A 23979-nucleotide genomic window follows, 5' to 3' on the forward strand; every position below is an offset into this window, starting at 1 on the left:
CCAATAACTCAATTAGGTAGAGGACATCATTTAGGAGAGAATATCTCAACTCTGGTCTAGACTAATATGATTAAAAGCTTTTCTCCTTTACAAACTACTGTGTGATTTGAATGCATTAATGTGCAAGCCAAGGTTTTCCATAAGCAGGCTTTGACCTCTAGTGGTATTATAGTGAAATAGAATTTTCACACTATTAAAATAAGTAACATTAGGCTATTATAATAATACATCATTAAATCAACAAAGTCTAATAATAATCAGTATATGGCGCTATAACCGCAAAATGATACTCAAAGTCTACACCATAAAACCAGGCGTTGGTTTAACTCCGAAAGTGGTCATTTCATTCCCCTAATCCTTCGTATGAATGTATCTTTATAATCACCAACACAAAACCATGTTGGTCCTATATTGGACATATTCAAAGCTTTTCCACAAATGATCGTGTAAGATTTGTCTAAATTAGTTAAAATTAGTTAAAATAGCCAATCTACAAGCTTACGTGTTTTAGCTTATAGATCTGCATTTTTGCTGTTTTCATGATACAATATTTTAACAGGCAAATTAAAAGCATACTATCACAAATATGCAACTTATATGGCTGCATAATACCTAAACTACCTGTGTTGGTGCAAAGCATTGTTGTTTTAATCTATGTCATGTGAAACACCAGTGATATAACTACACTGTAAAAGGTATGCATTTTACAAGACTGCATGAGCTATGCCAAGTTTCTTTATTAGTATTAATAATACGTTAATATTATGGTCCAGAGCAAATGGTGTATCTTGTAACACCATATGCATATACATTATTGCATCAGTGATGGCACTTGAAAAGATACAAGAACAAATAAAATAAGCAAATAATGAAATAGAGTTGACTAGCAATAATGCTTTGTCAGTGTGTGTGGGACTGTGGGCTACAGTCAATTCAATGGAGCTTTATTGGCATAAGAAAGCGGCTTCTCGTTGGGTGAGGGGGGGAAGGGTTAACGCCCAAGCAGAAAGGTCTGCCTGTCCTCCCTTACGTCCTCAGAAGTGGACATTTTATTCGGGGCTAATAATAGTTGGCGTAGCCTACATGTGAAGATGTTGTATGAGGCCCCACACCAAAACAGAACATGGAACCGCTACGCAAGTTTTTGTACAGAAATAGTCAAATGAAATAGTCAAATGAGGAAAAGCTCTTTAAATAAATAGATGGGTGGCTCTTAAAAGAGCCGTTTTGGGGTTCAGACAGTGATCAACAAAGTTTAAGCACGTTCTCCACGGATACGACGGGCCAGCTGGATGTCTTTGGGCATGATGGTCACCCTCTTGGCGTGGATGGCGCACAGGTTGGTGTCTTCAAACAGACCGACCAGATAAGCTTCGGCGGACTCCTGCAGAGCCATGACGGCGGAGCTCTGGAAGCGCAGGTCGGTCTTGAAGTCCTGTGCGATCTCCCTCACCAGGCGCTGGAAGGGCAGTTTGCGGATCAGCAGCTCGGTGGATTTCTGGTAGCGACGGATCTCCCTCAGAGCCACTGTACCGGGACGGTAACGGTGAGGCTTCTTCACTCCACCGGTTGCCGGCGCGCTCTTGCGAGCTGCCTTGGTGGCGAGCTGCTTCCTGGGGGCTTTGCCTCCGGTGGACTTGCGCGCGGTCTGCTTGGTTCTGGCCATTTCCTCTCTTCTACGTTAACAAAGAAGTTGTGATAGAACGAGCGCAAACTCTTTCTTTTTATCTCAGCGACTCTGAGACGCCGTCTTTCTCTGATTGGTCTGTGGTCAGGAACCTCCTTGTTTGGGAGGAACCAGAGTTTAGACTGGGAGGAGCCGATCACGCCACTAGTAGTGATTGGTGGGGAGCTCATACACACTCAGCCCGCGCACACACTCCTTTTTATGATTGGTGGGGCGCACACAGAGTCTGTCCCACCAATCACATAATAGTGTGTTACAGAGTCAAACGTATAAAAGGTCTCGTATTCCTCTCCTCCATCACATTTCTTCGAGCTTATACTCTAGAAATAAAATCCACAAAATGAGCGGCCGAGGCAAAACAGGTTATTTTTCTTCGAGCTTTACTCTAGAAATAAACCTTCAGAATGAGCGGGCGAGGTGATGGGGAATGATGGGCGAGGACATTTTCTTCGAGCTTATACTCCAGAAATAACCTACACGTTGTAGACGGTGTAACAATGTAGTAATTATGTCGTCTACGTTTGCCTCCCGTTACGTTCATAACTGGGCTCGGTTAAAGTATACGGGCGAAGCAGACCTCCCCACCCGGGAGTTTGTGGGGAAAGAGCTTTTGTTTAAGAGCAAGCTTGTTAGTGCAAAGGATATCTACTCTTTTATCGCTTTGCCGAACCGGCGTGAGTTCGAGTTGTGCTTTTTTCAAGAGACGACGCTGCGTCGCTTTCTTGAGCAGTACGCTTCTGAGGTCGAGGAGGAGAAATGGAAGTACTGGTCCATAGAGTCTTCTATTAGCATCAGTGTGGTGAACGTGGTGGTTAAGTTTTGGACCGGACGGGTCTCAGACCACGACGTGGAGCTATACTTGAAGCGCTACTGCAACCTGCTAGAGAAACCGTACAAGCCGGTGGATTCCTTCGGGATATGGTATGGAGTACGAAAGTACAAGGTGGAGATCAAGCTCGACACCAACGGTAAACGGATGTGCTTGCCCAGTTCCATCTCTCTGGGCCCATACAACGGCCGTGTGTTCTACCCGGGCCAGGAGACCAGGTGCTTCGTGTGCGGCAGTACAGCGCATCAGGTCCGGGAGTGCAAGGAAGTCAAGTGCTGGAAGTGTTCGGGCCTGGGACACAAGGCGAAGGACTGCCAGAACAACGCGGTATGCAGCCTGTGTGGAGAGCTCGGGCACTCATATTTCCAGTGCCCTAAGTCTTACAGCAACAAGGCTAAAGAACAGCGCAAAGATCAAGCAGCGGAACAGCAGAGACAGGTCGTGGAGCTACTAAGGAGCAGCAGACAGCAGGTGACGCCCTCTTACTATAACATGGTGCCGCCACCAGATGATGACAGCACCCCACAGTCGGCTGACAGTGGGCAGCAGAGCCGTCCGCAGCTGGAACCCAGCGCTACAACACCAACTCCGACTGAGGAGCGCAGTGAAGCTGGGATGACAGCGGGGACGGGGAGGGAGGAGCCTGACCCTGACAACTACAGGCAAATCTCAATCCTGAGTTCCCTCTCTAAGCTGGTGACTGGGAGAGGTCGCACTCAGCTGGAACCCGGCGCTTCAACACCAACTCCGAGAGGGGAGCGCGGTGAAGCTGGGACGACAGCCGAGACGAAGAAGGGGAACCAGCAGATGGTGCCAGGCAGAGGGAGAGGCCGTGGGAGAAGTTCTTTCTCAGCCGCCAACATGAGAGCAGCCGCAGCGCGCTCCGGAGGGGCGATCGTTCAGATGGTGGGACAGCAGCAGCAGTCGCCGCCACCCTCTTGTCCAGAGGCAGCCGCTGCAGAGGAGACGGAGGAGGCGGTCAGACAGCTGGAGAACGCTGTGAAAAACATCCTGCCTCCCTGGTCCGACTCTTCTGGCGTCGAGGAGGAGAAGGGAGCTGAGGATGATGAGCAACGTGATGAGGAGAAGGGCGAGGAGTCAGATTATGACTCGGCAAGCGAGGAGCCGAGTGAGCCGAGCGACAACAGCTTTGTTTCGGGCGGAGGAGAGGAGCTTCTCCCCGCTGCTGCTGACGGAGGAGATGGAGCTCACGTGAGTGTTAACAAAAAGAGACAGACGTCGCCTTTGGCGAATGAAGAAAAGAAATATAGACACAAATGAAAGCTTGATTAACACTCACACCTTGTCATCATGGCTACACTCTCAATCGCTACTTGCAACTTGAGAGGAATTAAGTCTTTGGAGAACAGAAAGGCTAAGATGAGCATCCTCCATGACACAAGGTATGATGTCATATGTGCACAAGAACTGCGTCTGACAACACAACATGATGTCTCTGATGTAACTGATATGTGGGAAAAAGGCACGTCTGTTGTCTCTATAGGTATTGATAAAGCTGACGGGGTAGGCATATTTTTTAATAGTAAAGCTGAAATTATTAAGAAAAGAGAAATAGTCCCAGGCAGAATTTTATTAATTGATTGTTTTTATTTAAACTTAAAACTGAGAATTATAAACGTGTACACACCACCAGATTCAGCAGCAAAAGTAAGAATATTTAAAAAACTATATGAGTTATTAACTGTTAGTTACCATACGATTCTTTGTGGAGATTTTAACGCCTATACTGGGGGAAATGATCGAATTTCTACTGTGCATGTAAATCCCCGTGGTCGTAATAGGGAGGGTATTGAATTGAAGAAAATGAGTGAATTTTGTGGAGTCAAAGATGTGTTTAGAATGCTGCATCCAACTGAGGTGGGTTTTACTCGTTTTGACAGAAACGTTAAAACAAGGATAGACCACATTTATGTTAACGATAATATTACTCCTATTAACTATAAAACCCGTGTTTTGGTCAACTCTGATCATTTGGCTGTAGTGGTCCTTTTAAGGCTTGGTCAAACAGAAAAGAAAGGTTTTTGGAGGATGAATGTGAGCAGTTTAAAGAATCAGGATGTGCGTGCAGAGCTAAAACGAGAGGTTGCTATTACTAAGACGTTACATGTATTAACGGAATCATATACTGAGTTGTGGGAAGTGATGAAAGAGCGCCTACGTTTTTTCTTTAAATACAAGTCTAAAATATTGAACCAGGAAACAAATGAAAAATATAATACTTTGATGGCTGATTATGTAGAACTCAAAACAAAAGCAGATAAAACAGAGGGGGATATAGAGCTTTTGACGGAAATGGAAACTCAATTGGCCAAATTAAACGACGTATCATATTGCCTCCGCCTACAGGCAGGTATGGGGGACACAGATTGTCCCAGTAATGCACAGAGTTTAATTAGTATCCACAAAAAGAAACTACAAAGTAAACATTTTGGTGCAATTTTAAATGACAATGGTCAATTAATAGAAGAAGAGAAAAGAAAAAGGGAAACCATAAGAGAACTATGTGAGAAAATGTATCAGAAAATTAATATTGATAAGACAAAGTTGCATAGATTTCTTTATTCTATTTTAAGCGAGGTTGGCCTTAATTCAGCAGGTGGGGAAATTACAAAAAATGAAGTAAGAGAAGCAATCTCACTTTTAAGTAAGGGTAAGTCGTCAGGCCCAGATGGCCTGCCTAGTGAGATATATCTCTCCTGTACAGAGGATTTGGTGGACATGCTAACTTCAGCCTTTAATGATGGAATTAAAGCAGGCAAAATGCATACTTCCTTTTATCACGGTATTATTTCTTTAATATATAAAAAAGGTTTAGTGCATAATTTAGATAATTGGAGACATGTCACATTAATGAATGTAGATTATAAAATTCTTGCTAAAATAGTGGTAAGTAGATTAAATAATGATTTGGATAAAATTATTGAAAAAGAACAAACTTGTGCCATTAAGGGTAGGCTTATGTGGGACAATTTGGGTCTGTTGAGAGAAATTACTGGTGGTGATGTTAAAGAGGAGTTTTTTATAGTAAGTTTAGACCAAAAAAAGGCCTTTGACTATATTTCAAGGGAGTATTTATGGGAGGTCTTAAATGCATATGGTTTTAAGAATGAATTTATTAATTTAATTAAGTTACTTTATGCGGAGTCTACAGTACAGGTAAATGTAAATGGTGTTTTGACTGAAAGTTTTGATATTAAGAGGGGCGTAAAACAGGGTTGTCCGCTGTCCGCAGCGCTCTATATTTTAGCCATTAACCCTTTGTTAAAAATAATTAAAAATGATAAAAGACTCTCAGGTATAAAAACCAGTAACGGTGAGAGGGTGGTCGTCCTGGCCTACGCTGACGACGTGACCATCATAATAAAAAATCAGTTTGAGCTAGACGTTATAAATGAGCACTTGGCACTTTATGAAGAGGTCTCGGGTTCTAAGCTGAATCCAGATAAAACGGAGGGTGTCTGGTTCGGGAGGAGGGAGGCCCGGCCAACAGTAAATATAAAAGACAGTGAAACATTGACAGTCTTGGGCATCAAGTTCAGTAACAGTGATAGCTATGGGAAAAACTGGGATGACAAGGAAAAAATTATAAAAGAAGAATTAGATAAATGGGAAAATAAATCATGTCGCTATAAAATGAAGATTATAATTATAAAATCATGTGTTGTATCAAAACTACTATTTCTCGCAACGATTTTTCCTCCCAAGGACCAGACACTGAAAAAGTTAAATAAATTATTGGTCAACTTTATTTGGGGAACCACCAGGGAGGTGACCAAAAGAAACCTCTTATATAAAAATAAGCGTTTTGGAGGTCTTGGAGCTGTTGACCTGGGATTAAAACTAAAAATTGCCTTCTGTAAAAATGTAGCTTCCGGCTTTAAAAGAAGTGCAGTATGGATTGGCGAGGCTTTAAGCTGGACCAAAAAGATGGGCCGAGCAAGGAACTCTTTTCCCTATTTTAAAATCATGTATGGTGATTTATTGTGTAATTCTGCACATCTGAATATTGATTGGACTGAAATGTCGAGCAAGAAAATCTATGGTGTGATATGTGATGATTTGTATGGTGGCGTTTTCCCCTACAGGGATCTGGATGACAACCAGAAGCAGGTGTGTCTAAAAAATATTTGGAGTAAAAACTTGTCTGAAAAAAAGAGAGACGTCATGTGGCTTGTTACTGTAAGACGACTAGCCGTTAGGGCAGTTGTAAAATGGAGTTGTTATGTAACAACAGTTAAATGCCCATTTGTTAATTGTGACGAAGATGAAACTATAGAGCACCTGCTGGTTGATTGTTCCAGATCGCAGTATGTGTGGGGGAAAATGGCCCGCATTGGTTTCACTGTAAAACTGAGTTATAACGCGGTAATGTATGGTGTTTTTGACGAGAAGCTTTCACCCATGGACCAGGACTTTTATTGGTCTGTTGTATGTACCACAGTGAATAAGCTGTGGAATACACGTTGTGCAATGACTATTAAGCAGGAGGCCATCTCTGGAGAGGTGGTCTTTTGAAGAGACAAAGAACTTTGGACTCTAAACAAGCTATAATGAAGCCGTGGCACCTTTTGACTTTGTAATATGTACTACTTTGCTCTTATATTTATTATATTTCTATTTTTCTATTATGTTTTTTGTTGCTAAAGACTCGGACCTGATATTGAATAAGGGGAGGGGTTAAAACGGAAAGTAATGACCTTACAAATATATTCTATATGCGTCTATTATTTTGTATTTAAATGCATTTGAATTTTGAAAGTGTTGCTTTTGAATTGTATGTATTTTGAAAGTGCTGAAATGATTGTAAACTGCCAAATTTCAATAAAGTTTATTTAAAAAAAAAAAAAGCAAAACAGGTTATAAAAGTTCTCTATGTGCTCTATAAAAGTAAAAAGAAAGGGGGGCTGGGGGCTGTGGACTTTGGGCTCAAACTAAAAATTTCTTTTTGTAAAAATGTTGCATCTGGGTTTAAAAGGAAAGCTCTGTGGATTGGAGAGGTTTTAAGCTGGTCCAAAAAGAAGGGTAGGGCAAGGAGCTCAGTACCTTATTATAAATTAATGTATGGGGATTTATTAGCCAACTCTGAACACCTGAACATTGACTGGATCGAAATGTCCAGTAAGCATATTTATTCTATTATTTGTGATGATCTGTATGGTGGCATCTTCCCCTATAAAGGTCTTGATGATGTGCAGAAACAGGTGTGCTTGAAAAATATATGGAGCAAAAACTTATCTGAAAAAAAGAGGGATGTAATGTGGCTTGTCTCTGTTAGGAGGCTAGCTGTTAGAGCAGTTGTAAAATGGAGCTGCTTTGTGACAACGGTGAAATGTCCAATGGGAAATTGTAATGACGATGAGTCAATAGAACACCTGCTTGTAGACTGCCAGAGGTCAAGATATGTCTGGGGGAAGATGACACTCATCGGTTTTAAAATCAAGGTGACTTATAACGCTGTTATGTATGGTGTGTTTGAGGAAAAAATGTCTGCTATGGATCATGACTTCTATTGGTCTGTGATTTGCACTGTGGTAAACAAGTTATGGAACACTAGATGTGCCATGGTGATTCACCAGGAATCCATATCTGGGGAAGTTGTATTCAAGCAGATAAGAACTGAACTGAAAAGGCAAAGAACACTGGACTCAAAACAAAGAATACTCAAGCCATGGCACCTTTTGGCACTTTAAAAAGTACTGTTAAAAAAAAAGAAAGAAAAAAAAAGAGAGAAAAAAAAATATATTCTATTTTTTTTTTTTCTTTTCTATTTTATATTTTTGTATTTATAGGCCTTTTGGCTTCAATGTAAAAAAAAAGGGGGAGTGAAAAAAAAAGAGAAGTAATGCCCTTACATGTAGTAATATAATTGTGTAATTACTGTATGATTGTTTTCATATGCATTTTTGTAGTCTACTGCTTAAAATGACTGTATTCATATGCCTGTTTGATTGCTTGAAATGATTGTAAAACCTGCAAAATTTTCAATAAAGTTTATTTAAAAAGCAAAACAGGTTATCTCTGGAGAGGTGGTCTTTAAACAGATAATTACTGAGTTGAAGAGACAAAGAACATTGGATTCTGAACAAGCTATAATGAAGCCGTGGCACCTTTTGACTTTGTAATATATACTACTTTGCTCTTATATTTATTATATTTCTATTTTTCTATTATGTCTTTTTTTTTGTTGCTAAAGAATTGGACTTGATATTGAATAAGGGGAGGGGTTAAAACGGAGGGGTTAAAACGGAAAGTAATGATCTTACAAATATATTCTATATGCGACTATTATTTTGTATTTGAATGCATTTGAATTGTATGTATTTTGAAAGTGCTTTTGTTGAATTGTATGTATTTTGAAAGTGCTGAAATGATTGTAAACTGCCAAATTTCAATAAAGTTTATTTAAAAATTAAAAAAAAGCAAAACAGGTTATAAACCAGGAGTACATCTCAGGAGAGGTGGTTTACAAGCAAATCATAACGGAACTTAAAAGGCAAAGAACACTTGACTCTCGACAAAAGAGACTAAAGCCATGGCACCTGTTGACACTGAAGGAAAAAAAAAAAAAAAAAACATTTTTTTTATTACTGTGTAATAACTGTCCATTTTCATATCTTGTCTATTTATACTCTTTTTTTTTAATATTTAAAGGCCGATTGTGGCTTTAATGTAAAAAGGGGAGGTATAAAGGAGAGAGAACAAAAAGAAAAGTAATGCCCTTAAATACATGTATTCCTTACTTGCTGTAATACGTTTGTTATATATTTGTATGACTATTTTCACTGTAATGTACATGCTCAATGATTGTAAACCCTGCAAATCTTAATAAAGTACTTTAAAAAAGCAAAACAGGCGGAAAGGCCAGGGCGAAGGCTAAGACCCGCTCATCCCGTGCCGGGCTCCAGTTCCCCGTGGGTCGCGTCCACAGGCTGCTGCGTAAAGGCAACTATGCCCAGAGAGTCGGCGCCGGCGCCCCGGTTTATCTGGCGGCTGTCCTCGAGTACCTGACCGCTGAGATCCTGGAGTTGGCTGGAAACGCTGCCCGTGACAACAAGAAGACTCGTATCATCCCCCGTCACCTCCAGCTGGCCGTCCGCAACGACGAGGAGCTCAACAAACTCCTGGGCGGAGTGACCATCGCTCAGGGCGGTGTGCTGCCCAACATCCAGGCCGTCCTGCTGCCCAAGAAGACCGAGAAAGCCGCCAAGAAATAAACCTAATTCGTCTGAATAAACCCCACAAAGGCTCTTTTAAGAGCCACCCACTAATTCAACAAAGAGTTGCTCCTTATACCCTATGAGGAGAAAAAAAGTAATATAACTTTTTAGTGCCCACAATACCTTACTGTAATATCCTAGTGAAATAAGCACTGTGGTTACTTTATTATTCTACACGAGTTTATAACAATGATAGAATTTATAGCAGTAGGTGCACTTAAAGTACCGTATTTTACTTAAAACACCATTTCAGAATAGACTCATTACTCGGATGTATTCAATCTGTTAAATTGTTAGCTCTGTGGGTCGTTTCACGCATGACAACTTTTATTAACATTTTAGCATAATCATCTACACTTCACAACATACTTGGCTGCCAAAATAAAAACTAGGCCAACACTCATGACCGATGTGAAATGAATATCCTATACATTTTTACAAGCATAGCGATGCACCCATTATTTTAAGTTTATGGTTTAAATAATAAATCTATGCTACTGTAATACAAGGACTGTTATGCTAGTAGCCAGCGTTACTTAATAATTTGCCATGTCTGATTGTATATCTAGTTTCGTGTCACCCGTCATCACAATATCTGATAATGATTTTAGACAGGCTATATGGTTAGCATTTGGATCAACTCCTTCTTTGAAAATATGGGTGGTCCTTAAAAGGACCGTTGGTTTTAGTACAGTAGAATAGTCAGTTTATTTGGAGCTGGTGTACTTGGTGACAGCCTTGGTGCCCTCAGACACGGCGTGCTTGGCCAGCTCACCGGGGAGCAGCAGGCGGACGGCGGTCTGAATCTCCCTGGATGAGATGGTGGAGCGCTTGTTGTAGTGAGCCAGACGAGAGGCTTCACCGGCGATGCGCTCAAAGATGTCGTTGACAAAGGAGTTCATGATGCCCATGGCCTTGGAAGAGATACCGGTGTCAGGGTGGACCTGCTTCAGCACCTTGTACACGTAGATGGCGTAGCTCTCCTTCCTGGACTTTCTGCGCTTCTTTCCGCCCTTGGCGGCGGTCTTGGAGACGGCTTTCTTGGAGCCCTTCTTGGGCGCTGGCTTGGCTGCTGGCTCGGGCATTTTGAAGGTATCTATCAGTGGCTCGTAGTGTCGAATGTGTTGGGGACCGCGGTCGCACCATTACTTATACACAGCCAATGCCAATGTGGTTGTGTGACTCCCAGCAGATGATTGGCTGATCTGATCCTCCCACAAAGAGGGCGGTGTCTTTATTTCTGTAGTATTTCTCCCGCTCGCGCGCTCTATTGTCCCTGTATTATTTGAGCGGCTAAATATGCACTAAGGTTAAATGTGTATTTTAATGTCCATAAAGGTCCCCAATGGAAACAAGCCATAGTGCTTTCTTGACTAACAAAAGGTATAGACTATACCAATCTGTCAATTCATTGAGACACTGGCATTATTCCCAATATTAGTCTATAATATAAGAAATAGTTAATTAGGCTAAGTATTATAATGTGTACATTTGATTCCGCTCTTCTGGACAAAATAGCGAAACGGGTGCACTCTCTCTTTCTCTCTCTCTGTGTGTGTTCTCTCTCTCTCTGTGTGTGTGTGTGTGTGTGTGTGTGTGTGTGTGTGTGTGTGTGTGTGTGTGTGTGTGTGTGTGTGTGTGTGTGTGTGTGTGTGTGTGTGTGTGTGACTTTATTTTTCTCCATTCCTAGCCCGTTTATTACTTCAAGACAATAAAAGCAGAATCGATTTAGTTCCATCAATCCAGTTAACTTCAGTTGGGACAATGCAATGTAAACTCTGTATTCTGAGTATTTCAAGATCATGAACTCAGTGTTTACCGCCTCTACATGTTTATAGCGAATGGCAGCCAAAAGTGCTTGTTTAAACCCAGTTGTACTATGGTTCATCGCAGAGCGTAATATGATTCTATTTCAAGTTAATATTCAAATCACAACTTATTCTACAAGTAAAGACAAGTTTAATTTGGGCAAATGTGGAAATAGCCGTTTCTGCCTGTTCGTGCGTGTCGAATTACAAAATTATATCTATATTGTAACAGCACAGTATATTCATGTTTTGGATAATTGTGGGCTCGCCTATAAAGGCGAGCACACTTTAGATGTTGTCATTATTTATCTATCAGTCATATCATGCATACTGTAGACGGGAACTTCGGTTCCTTTCTACTCCTACATACTTAGTGAGAAAATGAAAATAAAAACATCAATGTGTTCAGCTTACAGTGGCGAAGTGTGCTATTATTTTATACAGCAATCGGCCAAATGGTGGCGCTGTAGGAAGCCTTCGAAAGTGCGAACTTTGAACAGGGATAGCTCATGCTGTGTTTTAGGTACAGCCATGAAACCTGTATACATGTATGCGTCTCCTCATGCCGAACAACTTTTACCCTCTAACTTTTGACCTCTGACCTTTAGGTCTCCCACAATTCGGAATAATATGAAAAACAGTAAAAATCTATCTCCTCCTGGGTTTTTTTCGTTACGCGCACAAAACTTTTTTCACATGAACTTTGGACCAATACGGTCAGATTTATCTCGGCGGATTTCTTTTAAAGTGAAATATAATTTTTTAATAATTCAATCAATATTGCGGTTTTATGGAAATTATTCTTCGGCCTCTAAATCATACATGCAAAGTTACACGTTCATGGCATTTGGCAAAGATGTGGAGGGTTAGTCAAAGTATCACCGAAACCAATTTTATTCCAATCGGCCAAAGGGGGGCGCTATACGAAGCGTTTGAAAATTCAAACTTCAAACGGGCATAAGTCATGACTCGTTTTGTTTGAAGACATGCAACTTGTTACACGCGTGCTTTGACTCAAGCGGAAGACATCTGTGTCGTTGTTAAGTAAGCTCCGCCCTTAAATTTTCCGCCATTTTGAGCAGTTTGTAAAACTGCTCAAAATGGAATTTTCGCTCCACGTGCACAAAACTTTTTTTACGTGAACTTTGGACCAATCTCTAAAGATCTGTCAGATCGGATTTCTTTAAAATTGAAACATGCTTTTTTAATAAATTCAATGAATATTGCAGTTTTATGCAAATTATTCTTCTGCCTCTAAATCATACATGCAAAGTAACATGTTCATGGCATTTGGCAAAGATGTAGAGTGTTAGTCCAAATATCACTAAAACCAATCTTACCCCAATTGGCCAAACGGGGGCGCTATATCATTTTGAGCAGTTTGTGAAACGCTTAAAGCTGTTAGGATTTCTTTAGCAATTTGCATGAAACATTCTACACACTATCTAAGGACCTTTATCTAATATGCCTATGAAGTGCACACACACACACACACACAAAAATATTATAATAATAAATATAGCTGCAAGCAGCGATAAAGTGGCCAAAGCCAAAAACACCTCAAATCATGAACACAGCCTGCAATGTGCGTGAAATCTTGCAAGCACATTCCCAATAGGTCAAGGAACAGATACCACCCTTCTCACATTGGCCTGTTATAGCGCCACCAGCGGGTCAACTTTTGCATAACAATTTTTTGGAACAAAATGGACCAATCTTTGACGTCAGTAACGTCAAAGTGAGCACTGCCTGCGATCTTGACATTTTGTGATTTTATAGCCATTGTTTTCTGGCTTGAAGCGAGCCCACAATTGTTTCGAAGGAACAATATTTGTCTAGTTAACTGATCATATTGTATTCATAAATATATTCACATGTAGATTTTCAAAGCTGTAGTTATGCACACAAGTGGGAATAAACTCGTTACATAACGTGTGGGCGGCTCTTAAAAGAGCCTTTGGGTTATTGGGTAGATAAAGTCATAGTCATTAACCTCCGAAGCCGTACAGAGTGCGTCCCTGTCTCTTCAGAGCATAGACGACATCCATGGCGGTCACGGTCTTTCTCTTGGCGTGCTCGGTGTAGGTGACGGCATCACGAATCACATTCTCCAGGAACACCTTGAGGACACCGCGGGTCTCCTCGTAGATCAGACCGGAGATACGCTTCACACCGCCACGGCGAGCCAGGCGGCGGATAGCGGGCTTGGTGATTCCCTGGATGTTATCACGGAGAACCTTGCGATGACGCTTGGCGCCTCCTTTTCCCAGTCCCTTTCCGCCTTTTTCCACGCCCACTCATTTTCTAGCTTCAGTTCAGTTGAAGATGCAGAAGAGAATGATTCTAGAGCGCTGAGCCATGCCTTTTTATGTGTGTTCACTCACTCAGGCCGCACTCAGACTGGAACGTTCTGTGTTCAGTGCGAGTCTATTCCGTTTGGAAAGTCTGTTCCAAAAAAGAATACATTTCCCACAATGCTTTGCGGACGTGGGCCGTCCAGCGAGAGGCGGAAGTGTAAGTGGATTTCGAGCGTGTAGTCTTTTTGGAGTTGGCGTCGGTGGACAGTACTGCTGCTGCTTGGTGACACCTGTTGGGCAAAATGTTGTTTAGAGGACGCAAAAGGGCGCTTGTATTGGCGGTGTTGGTGGCGAGGAGAAGGAGAAGGAGGGAGAAGCGGCTTGAAATGGCCAGGAGAACGAGGGAAGAGGAGAGACAGCGCGATGATCACTGCAGACCGAAGGCTCAACGCACTGTAGTGTAGTGGACTACAAGTGTGCTCTGCCCAGTTTCGCCGCAGAACGGTGGTTCTCTCCTATTGGTTGGCAGCTGAACCCTGCCTTCTGTCTCATCAAGTGCAGCTTGTCTGCTCCCCAGTGCTCGCCTACAACTGTCTCGTTGCGAGTCGTGAGCAAGTTGGACGCAACCACACAACACCACACGACTCGCACTCGACTTCAAACCACTCGACTCCCATCCGGAATGCATTGCGCTGTGCCTGCCCCCCGCCTCCCCCACACGACACGCACTCGTTTTTGTGCCTTTAGGTCTGTAGCCGGCCTCGACGTAAGGGAGGACAGGCAGACTGCGTGGGCGTTGCCACCCCTTCCCCCCTTGTTCATTTTGGTCACATCACCCCCTAGTTTATAGTAATACCGGTATTGCTAGTCAAGTTCTCTATTTCATAATAATTGTTAATTTTTGTAACTATCCCCCCATTCATATTCTTGTCAATGTACATTTGGTGTTACTGAATAACATGCCTAATACACCCTCTGGGCCATAGCATTTAAACGTTTGTATTGTCACAGACATAACCTAAATAAAGTTATAATAATTCATCAATAATTAAGTATTAATACGGAATTCTTGTCTCGTTTATTTGAGGTGGACCAGGGTTACTGTCTATAATATCTATGATTCTGAACAACAATGGTAGTAGGCTAGTGGCTACTAGCCTATTCAATACCAACACATAGACCTACTAGTCAGGACAATGGCGAATCTAATAGTGATTTATGGATTAACAAAATTAGGTCATAGGGGAGGTGGGTGGGTTTGCAAGCTCTATAGCTAAAGTGAGAGAAATGTCCATATTCAAAATGTAGGAAGTTAGGCTGTGGTTATCTTTATTAACTTGTCATAAATACATTTATGTCTAGACTGTTGTGTCATTAATTATTTGTGAGTGGCATTAGACCATTAACACAAAGACAGGTTATTATTCCAGCATATAAAAGTGAGGAAGCTCTTATAAAATAAAGTGGTTGGCTCTTAAAAGAGCCTTTTGTGGGTAGAGATGGAACAGATGATTTACTTCTTTTTGGGGGCTGCCTTCTTTGCTGCCATGGGTTTGGCAACCTTCTTTGCTGGAGCTTTCTTGGCTGCTGCGGGCTTCTTCGCCACTTTCTTGGGGCCCTTGGCGGCCTTCTTGGGGCTTTTAGCTGCTACTTTCTTGGCGGCAGGCTTCTTGGCTTTCTTGGGTGATTTCTTGGCGGCTGCGGGCTTCTTTGCTGCCGCCTTCTTGGGCTTCTTAGCCGCTGCGGGTTTCTTGGCGGCAGCGGGCTTCTTTGCTTTAACTGCCTTCTTTGCAGCGGGCTTCTTCGCCTTCACCGCCTCTGCCTTCTTGTTCATCTTGAAAGAGCCAGACGCGCCAGTGCCTTTGAGCTGGACCAGGGTGCCTTTAGCGACCAGGCTCTTGACGGCGATCTTGACGCGGGCCTTGTTCTTCTCCACATCGTAGCCGCCGGCAGCCAGAGCTTTCTTGACGGCAGCCAGAGACACACCGCTCCGCTCCTTGGAGGCGGACACGGCCTTGACGACCAGCTCAGCGACGCTGGGGCCGGTCTTCTTGGGGCGGGAAGCTGCCTTCTTCTTGGCGGCCTTGGCCGGGGCTGGAGCTGGTGCGACTTCTGCCATTGTTCTTTCCTCAGTAGTTTATCCTTCCTTTCCTAAAGTCTGTCAGACTGGTGCTGAACGCTCTGAAGGGGCTGGACTTAAACACCACGTGAGAACCATGTAGAGACAACAGACACACAGCCCCTCTTGTCTAGGTGGCTTTATGTGCCATGTGTGTGTGTGTGTTTTCTCCACGATTAAAACAAGATATATCAAACTACAGTGTGTATTATTTAATGCAACAAAGAGCTGAACACTTAGCACACATGTGACTTTTTGTCACAAATATATCTGAGAAGAAAACTGCGATCTAGTTTTTAAGTGATAGGCTTAAAACATCACCCTTCCACAGTCAGAGAACAGTGTTCCCTCCACATTTTTCCTTCTAAAACATGTTTAACTATATTAAATTTAGAACAATACTCACAATCCTCTTAGAAGACATACCCGGTGACACAATACATTAAACCATAATCTTGTTTTGCTATCCATTTTGCTATAAATATAAGGTTTTCTGACCCCAGCAAACACACTTCAGTTTCTGCAGCATGATGGATTTGATCCAACTTTGATCTGACTAATGATGAAAACTGCTGGAACAGTTTGGACAGATAACTTATTTGTTCTCAAGCTACAGTAAACTAAACATTTAAATATCCAATCAACTGTATCACACTTCTCAGGCAGTAGGCCTACTTCATGATTCAAGGTGTCATTATATATCAAAATGTTATGCGTAATTCACCATTGTGATCCGTATAGAATCAAATAAAAAGTGATGCCATATTTACTACAGATAAGATGTTATTTCTGCCACCATGCACTTATAGGAGCATGTGACAGAACTGTTTAAATAGCTATCACAACTGTCACCTAACTGGAACTGAACAACAGAAGGCCTAATTTTATTCCGCAGAGTCGCAGACAGATGGTGGTAATTGCATTTAACAGAAACACATTTTGTCATCATTACAATAACACCCAGATATAAACAGAAGTTGAATAAAATAAAAAAAAATACATAAATATCACGCACATCAGGCGCCCGCGCGCACGCGCACGCACGCGCGCACACGCACACGCACACACACACACACACACACACACACACACACACACACACACACACACACACACACACATTTGCACGTGTGCACGTGTGCAGTAGTGGTGTTACACTTTATTCATGGTTATATTCACTGCTAGGTTAAAAGACCAACTCAAAATTATTATACAATACTGAAATGATTGGGCAATTAATCAAATGTCCTCTATCTCTCCCATTTCTCTTCTGTAAATGACAATATGTGTTAAGACAAGATATGTTTTACAAACAAAGTCATTTGATTACAAATATTTGAATACATTCTGAACCCATGCTGGAGACCCCCTCAATCCCCAACCTTCACTTTGAGAAGCCACTGATAGACATGCTGATTAGATTTACTACAAAACACTTACTTAAGGAATGATTGATAGCCATGAATGATTCAGAGCTTTGTACAGAAGTGGCTCGTACCAGGATATCTAGTGTCCCAGCAGGGAGCATTGTCCTACTCTGTAACGATGCAAATCAGGAACAATGCCAGTTGGAAATGCACGCCCCACCCAGTTATACCATACCTGTTGCACCTGTAATAGGTGTGGAAGACATTTACATGATGGCACATTAACCACTTTCAAGTTGGCCTCTCTCTAATGGCCAGATTACATAGGCCTACATTTTGTATAGTATATCATATGTATGTATAAGTCTACCACGACCATGACCTCTTATATGTACATTCATGAAATAGCCCATTTACAAGCTCACAAAGCTTCACAATGTAATGTGCTGTACGTGAGGTTATAGATTTTATTTGTTTAATAATGTTATTATACAATGCATATGACCACAATGGAAACAATTAAGTCCACAGGACTTTTTCATGTGGTACTTTTAGCTTCATTGTCAAACTGTATCATGTGCTGTTTTACATTTCTGGCTAATAACGTATTCAATCAAGTATTGTACAGAATGTGGGAGTTAGGATTTTGAACCATCTCATTCCAAAAAATAAGCCCCTGCACTTTGGCTTCCCCCCACGACCTGGTTTGAGTGTTTAGTGAAACATTAATTATGTGTTTTTCTTTTGTTTGTTTCTTTCAACAGACAACATCATGTTGTTTTGTTATAGTCCTACTATTGACATTGGCAAAATCTGCCTTAATTGTTAGTGTGTGTTAAAAGTGTAGTTAGAGACTAAGTGCAATAGAAATGAAACACTGTGGTTGGTGAGATTAGCACACACACACACACACACACACACACACACACACACACACACACACACACTTTCAAGTGCTATTGTACTACATATTTTGGTGCCATAGTTCTGAGTTGTATAATTTCAGGGTTGCCTCAAAGCAGACCTAGTGGAAACAAGACTTCAGAATTGGATTGATGAAGTTGATCAATACATGACAAAGTGCTTTGAGGCTTTTGAAGGATGCCTTGAGGAAGGGGTCAGACTGTCACTAGAATCATGTGAGGAAGTCTTGTTGAGTGTCACAACCCCGGTGAGTACAGTAGGTGGATGCATTGATTTCACTACCAACAAAACCATTATTTATGTCTCATACATACAAGAAATAGTATGACTGCCATGAAAGTTTTCCGATTTGTTTTCTCAATTGTTTCAGGAAGACAGCAGGGGCTATTATACAACTTTGAAGGCTTTAGTTCAGAACAATGGCATCTGGAACCAAGTGAATCTCAATGAGAGATTATCTAAATGCATGAGAGAAAGCTTTGATCAAGAGTTCTGCAACACACACACACAGAGCCTCTCATACAGTAAAGAGCTCGTCTCCCAGGAACCATAATATATGCTTTGTGTGTGCTTTAAATTTAAACACGGAAGTGTTTTATTATTGTGGTTTTACTGTGAGTTATTTACATTAACCACTTCAGACCAGGGGTGTCGCTGGCTGGATTGTTCATGAAGCTTTCCCGGAACAGAAAGATCCCATGATTGGCCGTTAGTTGCGCTGTTTTCCCCCCGCGAGGTACCATTCATTCACCTCTTTGATTTTCTAACCTTAATAAACATCGTCATAAATACTTTATGGTTCCTGTCGCTAGTGAAAAACTGCCTTTCAATTACCATTTATGTTAAAATTGATGATAAAGTTGCAACTAAATTGATACCAGCCGGCTGTGTTCTTCTTCGTGTGCTGTATTTCCGGAGGCTCAACACCACATTCTCCCATGTATCCCTGCGGTTCCACGTGACCGTTGGAAGCCAATAGCATTCCTTATGATTCCTGGGGTACCATTCAAACAATGATGGCGAGTCTTGGCGACACCCATACAAGGGACAAAAAAGCGTCATTTTCTCCACATAGAAACCAATGGCTTCGCATCGTCCATATTTTTTTTACAGTCTATGCTTCAGACTTTGCCATTATGCCAAATTGCAAATGGCTGACCTACACCATGCCATTACGATGCATTTTCACTATTTAAAAAAAAAAGTGCCCCAAAATAGATTAAAAGTAGACACTTAACAGCAGCCAAATGAAATCATAGACACTTAACCCCTACAGTTTTCAATAGAGAAAAAAAAAGCCATTGAGTGGGTGTACTAACATTTGGAAAAGTATTTCACATATCACAATCATTGTATCCTTTATTTTCCATTTATATGTTGGATATTCCAAAAAGATCTACAAGGCTTGTACATCGGACACACACACACACACACACACACACACACACACACACACACACACACACACACACACACGCACACACGCACACACGCACACACACACACACACACACACACACACACTATAGCGTATCCAATAACAGTAAATATCGCCACTCTAGATGGTACCCCCATTGAGTGGGTGGAGCGTTATAAATATCTAGGTTTCTGGCTGGATAAACATCTCAACTTTAAATTTCATATTGATGCTCTAGGAAAGAAGCTTAAATTCACTTCAGGTTTTTTCTACAGATTGAAGGCCTGTTTTGCTCGTTCCTCCTGCAAACGATTGGTAAATGGTCTGTTCTTGTCCCAGCTTGATTATGGGGACACCATTTATACTATAGGTTTGCTTGTGCCTCCACTTTGGCCAAATTGGATCTACTTTATCATGGGGCTAAACCTCCTTTTGTTTGTACTAAACCTCCTTTTTGTTATGGTGAAATGTGAGCTCACTTGCATCGCGTTTCATGATCCCATTCATGCGTTTATTGTGCGTTTATCGTGCGGCATAAATATAACGATTGCATTCACCACGGCTTCGTAACTCGCGCGGCCGGCGCCTGGCCCGCTCTTCGCGCCACTTGTAATGTCGTGGACAATAACTGTGACATATAACCATTGTATTGCTTTTGTATCTTTTGTATTGCTTGTTGTAGCTTTTGTATCTTTATTCATTTCACCATAACAAAAGGAGGCTACTCTGTTGTTTGTCTTAACGGCGTTTGCCTTATCAGGGTTTGCCTTAAGGGGATTTCCCCTTTATCATGCAGCTCTGAGATTCATAACAAATTCGCCTTTCAGGACTCATCACTGCACGTTGTATGCTGCAGTTGATTGGTCTTCACTGACATCTCGCAGGTTACAACATTGAATTTTGTATACAAAGCGATACTTGGTGAGCTTCCTTTTTACATTTCCTCCAAATTTGAACTGGTCAAGAATGGGCTAAATCTCAGATCAAATGCCTGGTTACGCTGTGTAGTACCTGCATTTACATCTGAGGGAGGCAAAAAAAAGCCTCTCTTTTTTTTGGCCCATGGTCATGGAATGACCTTCAGTCCAGACTCAAATTGGCTGTGTTAATTCCTTTGAGAATCACTCTAGACCATACATGGGCAACTGGCGGCCCAGGGGCCACATGCGGCCCCCACCTTTACTTAATGCGGCCCGCAGGTTAATACCGGAATACTGATATATTATTGATTTCAGCTGTTACAATTCCAACATGAACATGTAATTCCGTCAGTCTATATTAGTAGCTTAATGACTATTATAGTAGTAGGCCTATTAAAATGTATTTTTTCATGTCCAAAGTATTTGTATTTAGGTTCATAAATTTAACCTGAGTATATAATTAAATGTGTTTGAAATTAAATCAAAATGTTACATTTCAGGATTCCAATAAAAAAACAACAACAAATAATTCAGGATTCCAATTCAAAAGAAGCAAAAATAGCTGATCTACAAGCTCAAAACGCATCGCAGCGCGATGCGTTTTTGAGCTGATCTGCTATTTATGCTTCTTTTGTATGAGATATGACAAAGTAGGACATAGCAATATGCAATGTGGCCCTCTGCAGTGAAGGTGGAAATATAGTGGCCCTCGCCATCATCAAAGTTGCCCACCCCTGCTCTAGACAGAGCTACAAACACTTACACTTGTTCAGACCTGTAATAATTGCTCTGTAGATCTCTTCCTTTTGGGTACATTGTGCACACTGCATGTATTCCTTTTGAGTACATTGTGCACACTGCATGTATTGCTACCTGAGAAATGTAAACTAGTTTTTTATTTAGTGTACATTTTGTATTTTTGGAGTTGTTATTAGGTATCTGTTTGTGTATCATGGATGTTCTATTTTTGTTGTTTATGTCTTGTATGTAAAGCAAGGATTGTGTAATTTTTATTTCTGCCTCTTGGCCAGGTAAGGCTAGGGCTCCACCAAAATGACGGCGTCGTGCCCGCGTCGGACGGCGTCAAAAAATGAACCGGGTGAATTTGAGCATCCGACGCCGACGTTGATGGCGGCAGTGGAGCACCCTTCATTGATTAGAACGGGAGCGTTCCCAGCGTTGACGTTGACGCGACGCTCGGTGGAGCCGGGGGGTCACACTCGTAAAAGAGATTATGTCTCAATGTGTTTTTATCTGGTTAAATAAAGGTTAAAAAAAGAGACTTCAAAAATTCACATGCATGCACAATGAATACCATGAATAATAAAAACAAAACAAAAAAACAAAACAAAAAAAACAATATATTCAGTTGTGATTGTTTATTATTCAAAAGGTGATTATCATGCTACTCTCTGGTCAATACCATCACATCGAGTGTCTCCATGCCATAAATCGCAGTATCTGACAAAATAAAATAAAAATAAATAAAGTTACAGAATGTTAGTACTGAAGCATGTGTTGGCTATTCAAAATCAGGCAATCGAATTTGTGAAATGGGTTCACATAATGTGGTTGATACTGTTTCACTAAAAGTAAAAATTTGGATGTTTACTTGTAATAGTATTGCTATTGTGATATTTCTACTTATACTTTAGTAAAACACAACATCAGGAAACACAACTAAACATCCCACGTCAACATACCTGCATGTTGTAGTAGGTTAGTGTTGCTGTTGCCTTTGGGAGGATATTTGTTACAGGTAGTTTCACAACAGCTACAGACATCATCATCATCATCATTATGATCCACATCCACATTTGTCCATCTAAAAAGAGGTATCAAAAAGCCATAATGCTTACATCCAAACTGTTTCATGTGAATGGGGGACATATTCTTAACCACTTGACCCATTTGTCATGCCATACACCATTAAAAAAAAAAACGATGTGCTAGTTTAGTCATTTTAGAATTAATACATTACAATTCATATAATTACCAAAATCTGACCAAGATAGGGGTGCCTTGTGATATAAAACATAAATATCAGGCAGTCTACATTTCCTAAACGTAAATGCATGCATTTCATTCAGTCTGACTAGAAGCAGGGATAAAACTTCTCCACCGGCAATAAAATAAATAAATAAATACAATTAAATCAAAAGCTCACCCGCTTCACAAGTCATGTCATCAACATGTATCTGTCTCATTCCCATATTCCCTCCTGATTGGCTATGATTGCCTTCTAAAGTTTGTGTATTCGACCCGACGGTTGCTTATCTCCCAATTATTTATTATTATTTATTTGGACAAAAACATGAATACCATAGACAAGTACATACAACACATTAGTGCAGCACCGGCAGGTTAAAACATCCTGATCTTACTGGTTTATTTTTTAATCAAATGTCTGCCCCATAATAGAATACCTAGGGTTCAAGTGGTTACGCTCACTTGCCATAATGTACAGTGTTGTACACACATTGCTGTGCATGGCCATTCTGGTCACTGTATTACAAAATCTATAAAAATACATCAGTGATATAACCTTGAATGTGTATAATTGCAGGCCTTGTCGGTCGGGCTGCTTCCTTCAGTCGTAGCCTTTAGCTTGCATGTGATGAAAACCTACAGTAGGACAGAGAGCAAAATAAAATAAAAAGAAACTCCAGTTGTACCGATGTATGAGACCTGTAATCGTTCATGAACGACTCACAGTGTTTCGTGGATCGTGGAATAAGAACGCTTCCAGCTTCAGTTGAAGGCTGTTGAAAGGATTCGTGATTCTTGATTTTTGATTCTTGACATTAAGGATGTTGGATCTCACTCGTGTTTCATACTGAGCATTTGAACGTTCATCTTTTGCATCGGTGAAACACCTAACACATTAAAAAAAAAAATGAAAATTGCACTCTTAAGAATATATATTGTTGGCAAAGTCTGTGAAGCATTTCACTGCACATACTGTACTTGTATGAGTCGCTGAAAACCTCTACACTCCTATACAGTGTTTGTATCAACAAGACATGTATAATGTGCATCTGTGTGGGTGCATGTGTCCTAGTTACCCATGGTTATCAATGAAGTAGTATCTCGGAACTGAGGCCACATCAGGGTCCAAAGTCGCGACGCAGTTATCCACAAACAACCGTCTCAACTCGTGACCGGGACCGTCGTAGGACGCTTTGATGTAGAGTGTTTCTCCCAGGTACAAGGCATTTGAGGACCTTTCATTTCTCCAGTTATCTGCATACGAATAAAGATGTCATTTTTGTCAGGCAGAAACCTTGTACTGCATCTCCACAATGTGCTTCAAGCATGTCGTTTGGCTGTTTTGTATTATGTGTCTGTGGGTTTTTATGGATATAAATATCAA

At 41.2% G+C, this 23979-nt stretch overlaps 4 protein-coding genes and 1 pseudogene across 5 annotated transcripts in view; 1 reads left to right on the plus strand and 4 right to left on the minus strand.

The window, feature by feature from the left end:
* Nucleotides 1-15978, minus strand: part of LOC308284290 (histone H1-like) — a gene marked incomplete at both ends in the record, with an annotated part of 115134 nt that extends 99156 nt beyond the window's left edge. The window contains one exon of the mRNA XM_080724868.1: nt 15466-15978. Coding sequence (XP_080580994.1) covers nt 15466-15978 — 513 coding nt within the window. The remainder of the gene's footprint in view (nt 1-15465) is intronic.
* On the minus strand, nt 1256-1857 carry LOC308284167 (histone H3.2-like; annotated as a pseudogene). Its single transcript has one exon. The product of its transcript is annotated as a histone H3.2-like (transcript).
* LOC308284171 (histone H2A-like) lies at nt 3897-9751 on the plus strand (the record flags this gene model as incomplete). The annotated part of the gene is made up of 2 exons (XM_080724721.1): nt 3897-3919; nt 9382-9751. 2 exons carry the CDS (start codon nt 3897-3899, stop codon nt 9749-9751), a joined length of 393 nt encoding a protein of 130 aa, XP_080580847.1.
* On the minus strand, nt 10462-10839 carry LOC308284299 (histone H2B 1/2-like; the record flags this gene model as incomplete). The annotated part of the gene is made up of 1 exon (XM_080724876.1): nt 10462-10839. The coding sequence occupies one exon, from the start codon at nt 10837-10839 to the stop codon at nt 10462-10464; it is 378 nt and encodes a 125-aa protein (XP_080581002.1).
* LOC308284307 (histone H4-like) lies at nt 13551-13863 on the minus strand (the record flags this gene model as incomplete). The annotated part of the gene is given in 2 exon segments (XM_080724884.1): nt 13551-13847; nt 13849-13863. Coding segments are annotated over 2 exon segments (312 nt in total).
* Nucleotides 15979-23979: the final 8001 nt, after the last annotated feature.

This window comes from Nannobrachium achirus (genome assembly GCF_963921795.1).
Source record: "Nannobrachium achirus genome assembly, chromosome: 4".
Lineage (NCBI taxonomy): Eukaryota > Metazoa > Chordata > Actinopteri > Myctophiformes > Myctophidae > Nannobrachium > Nannobrachium achirus.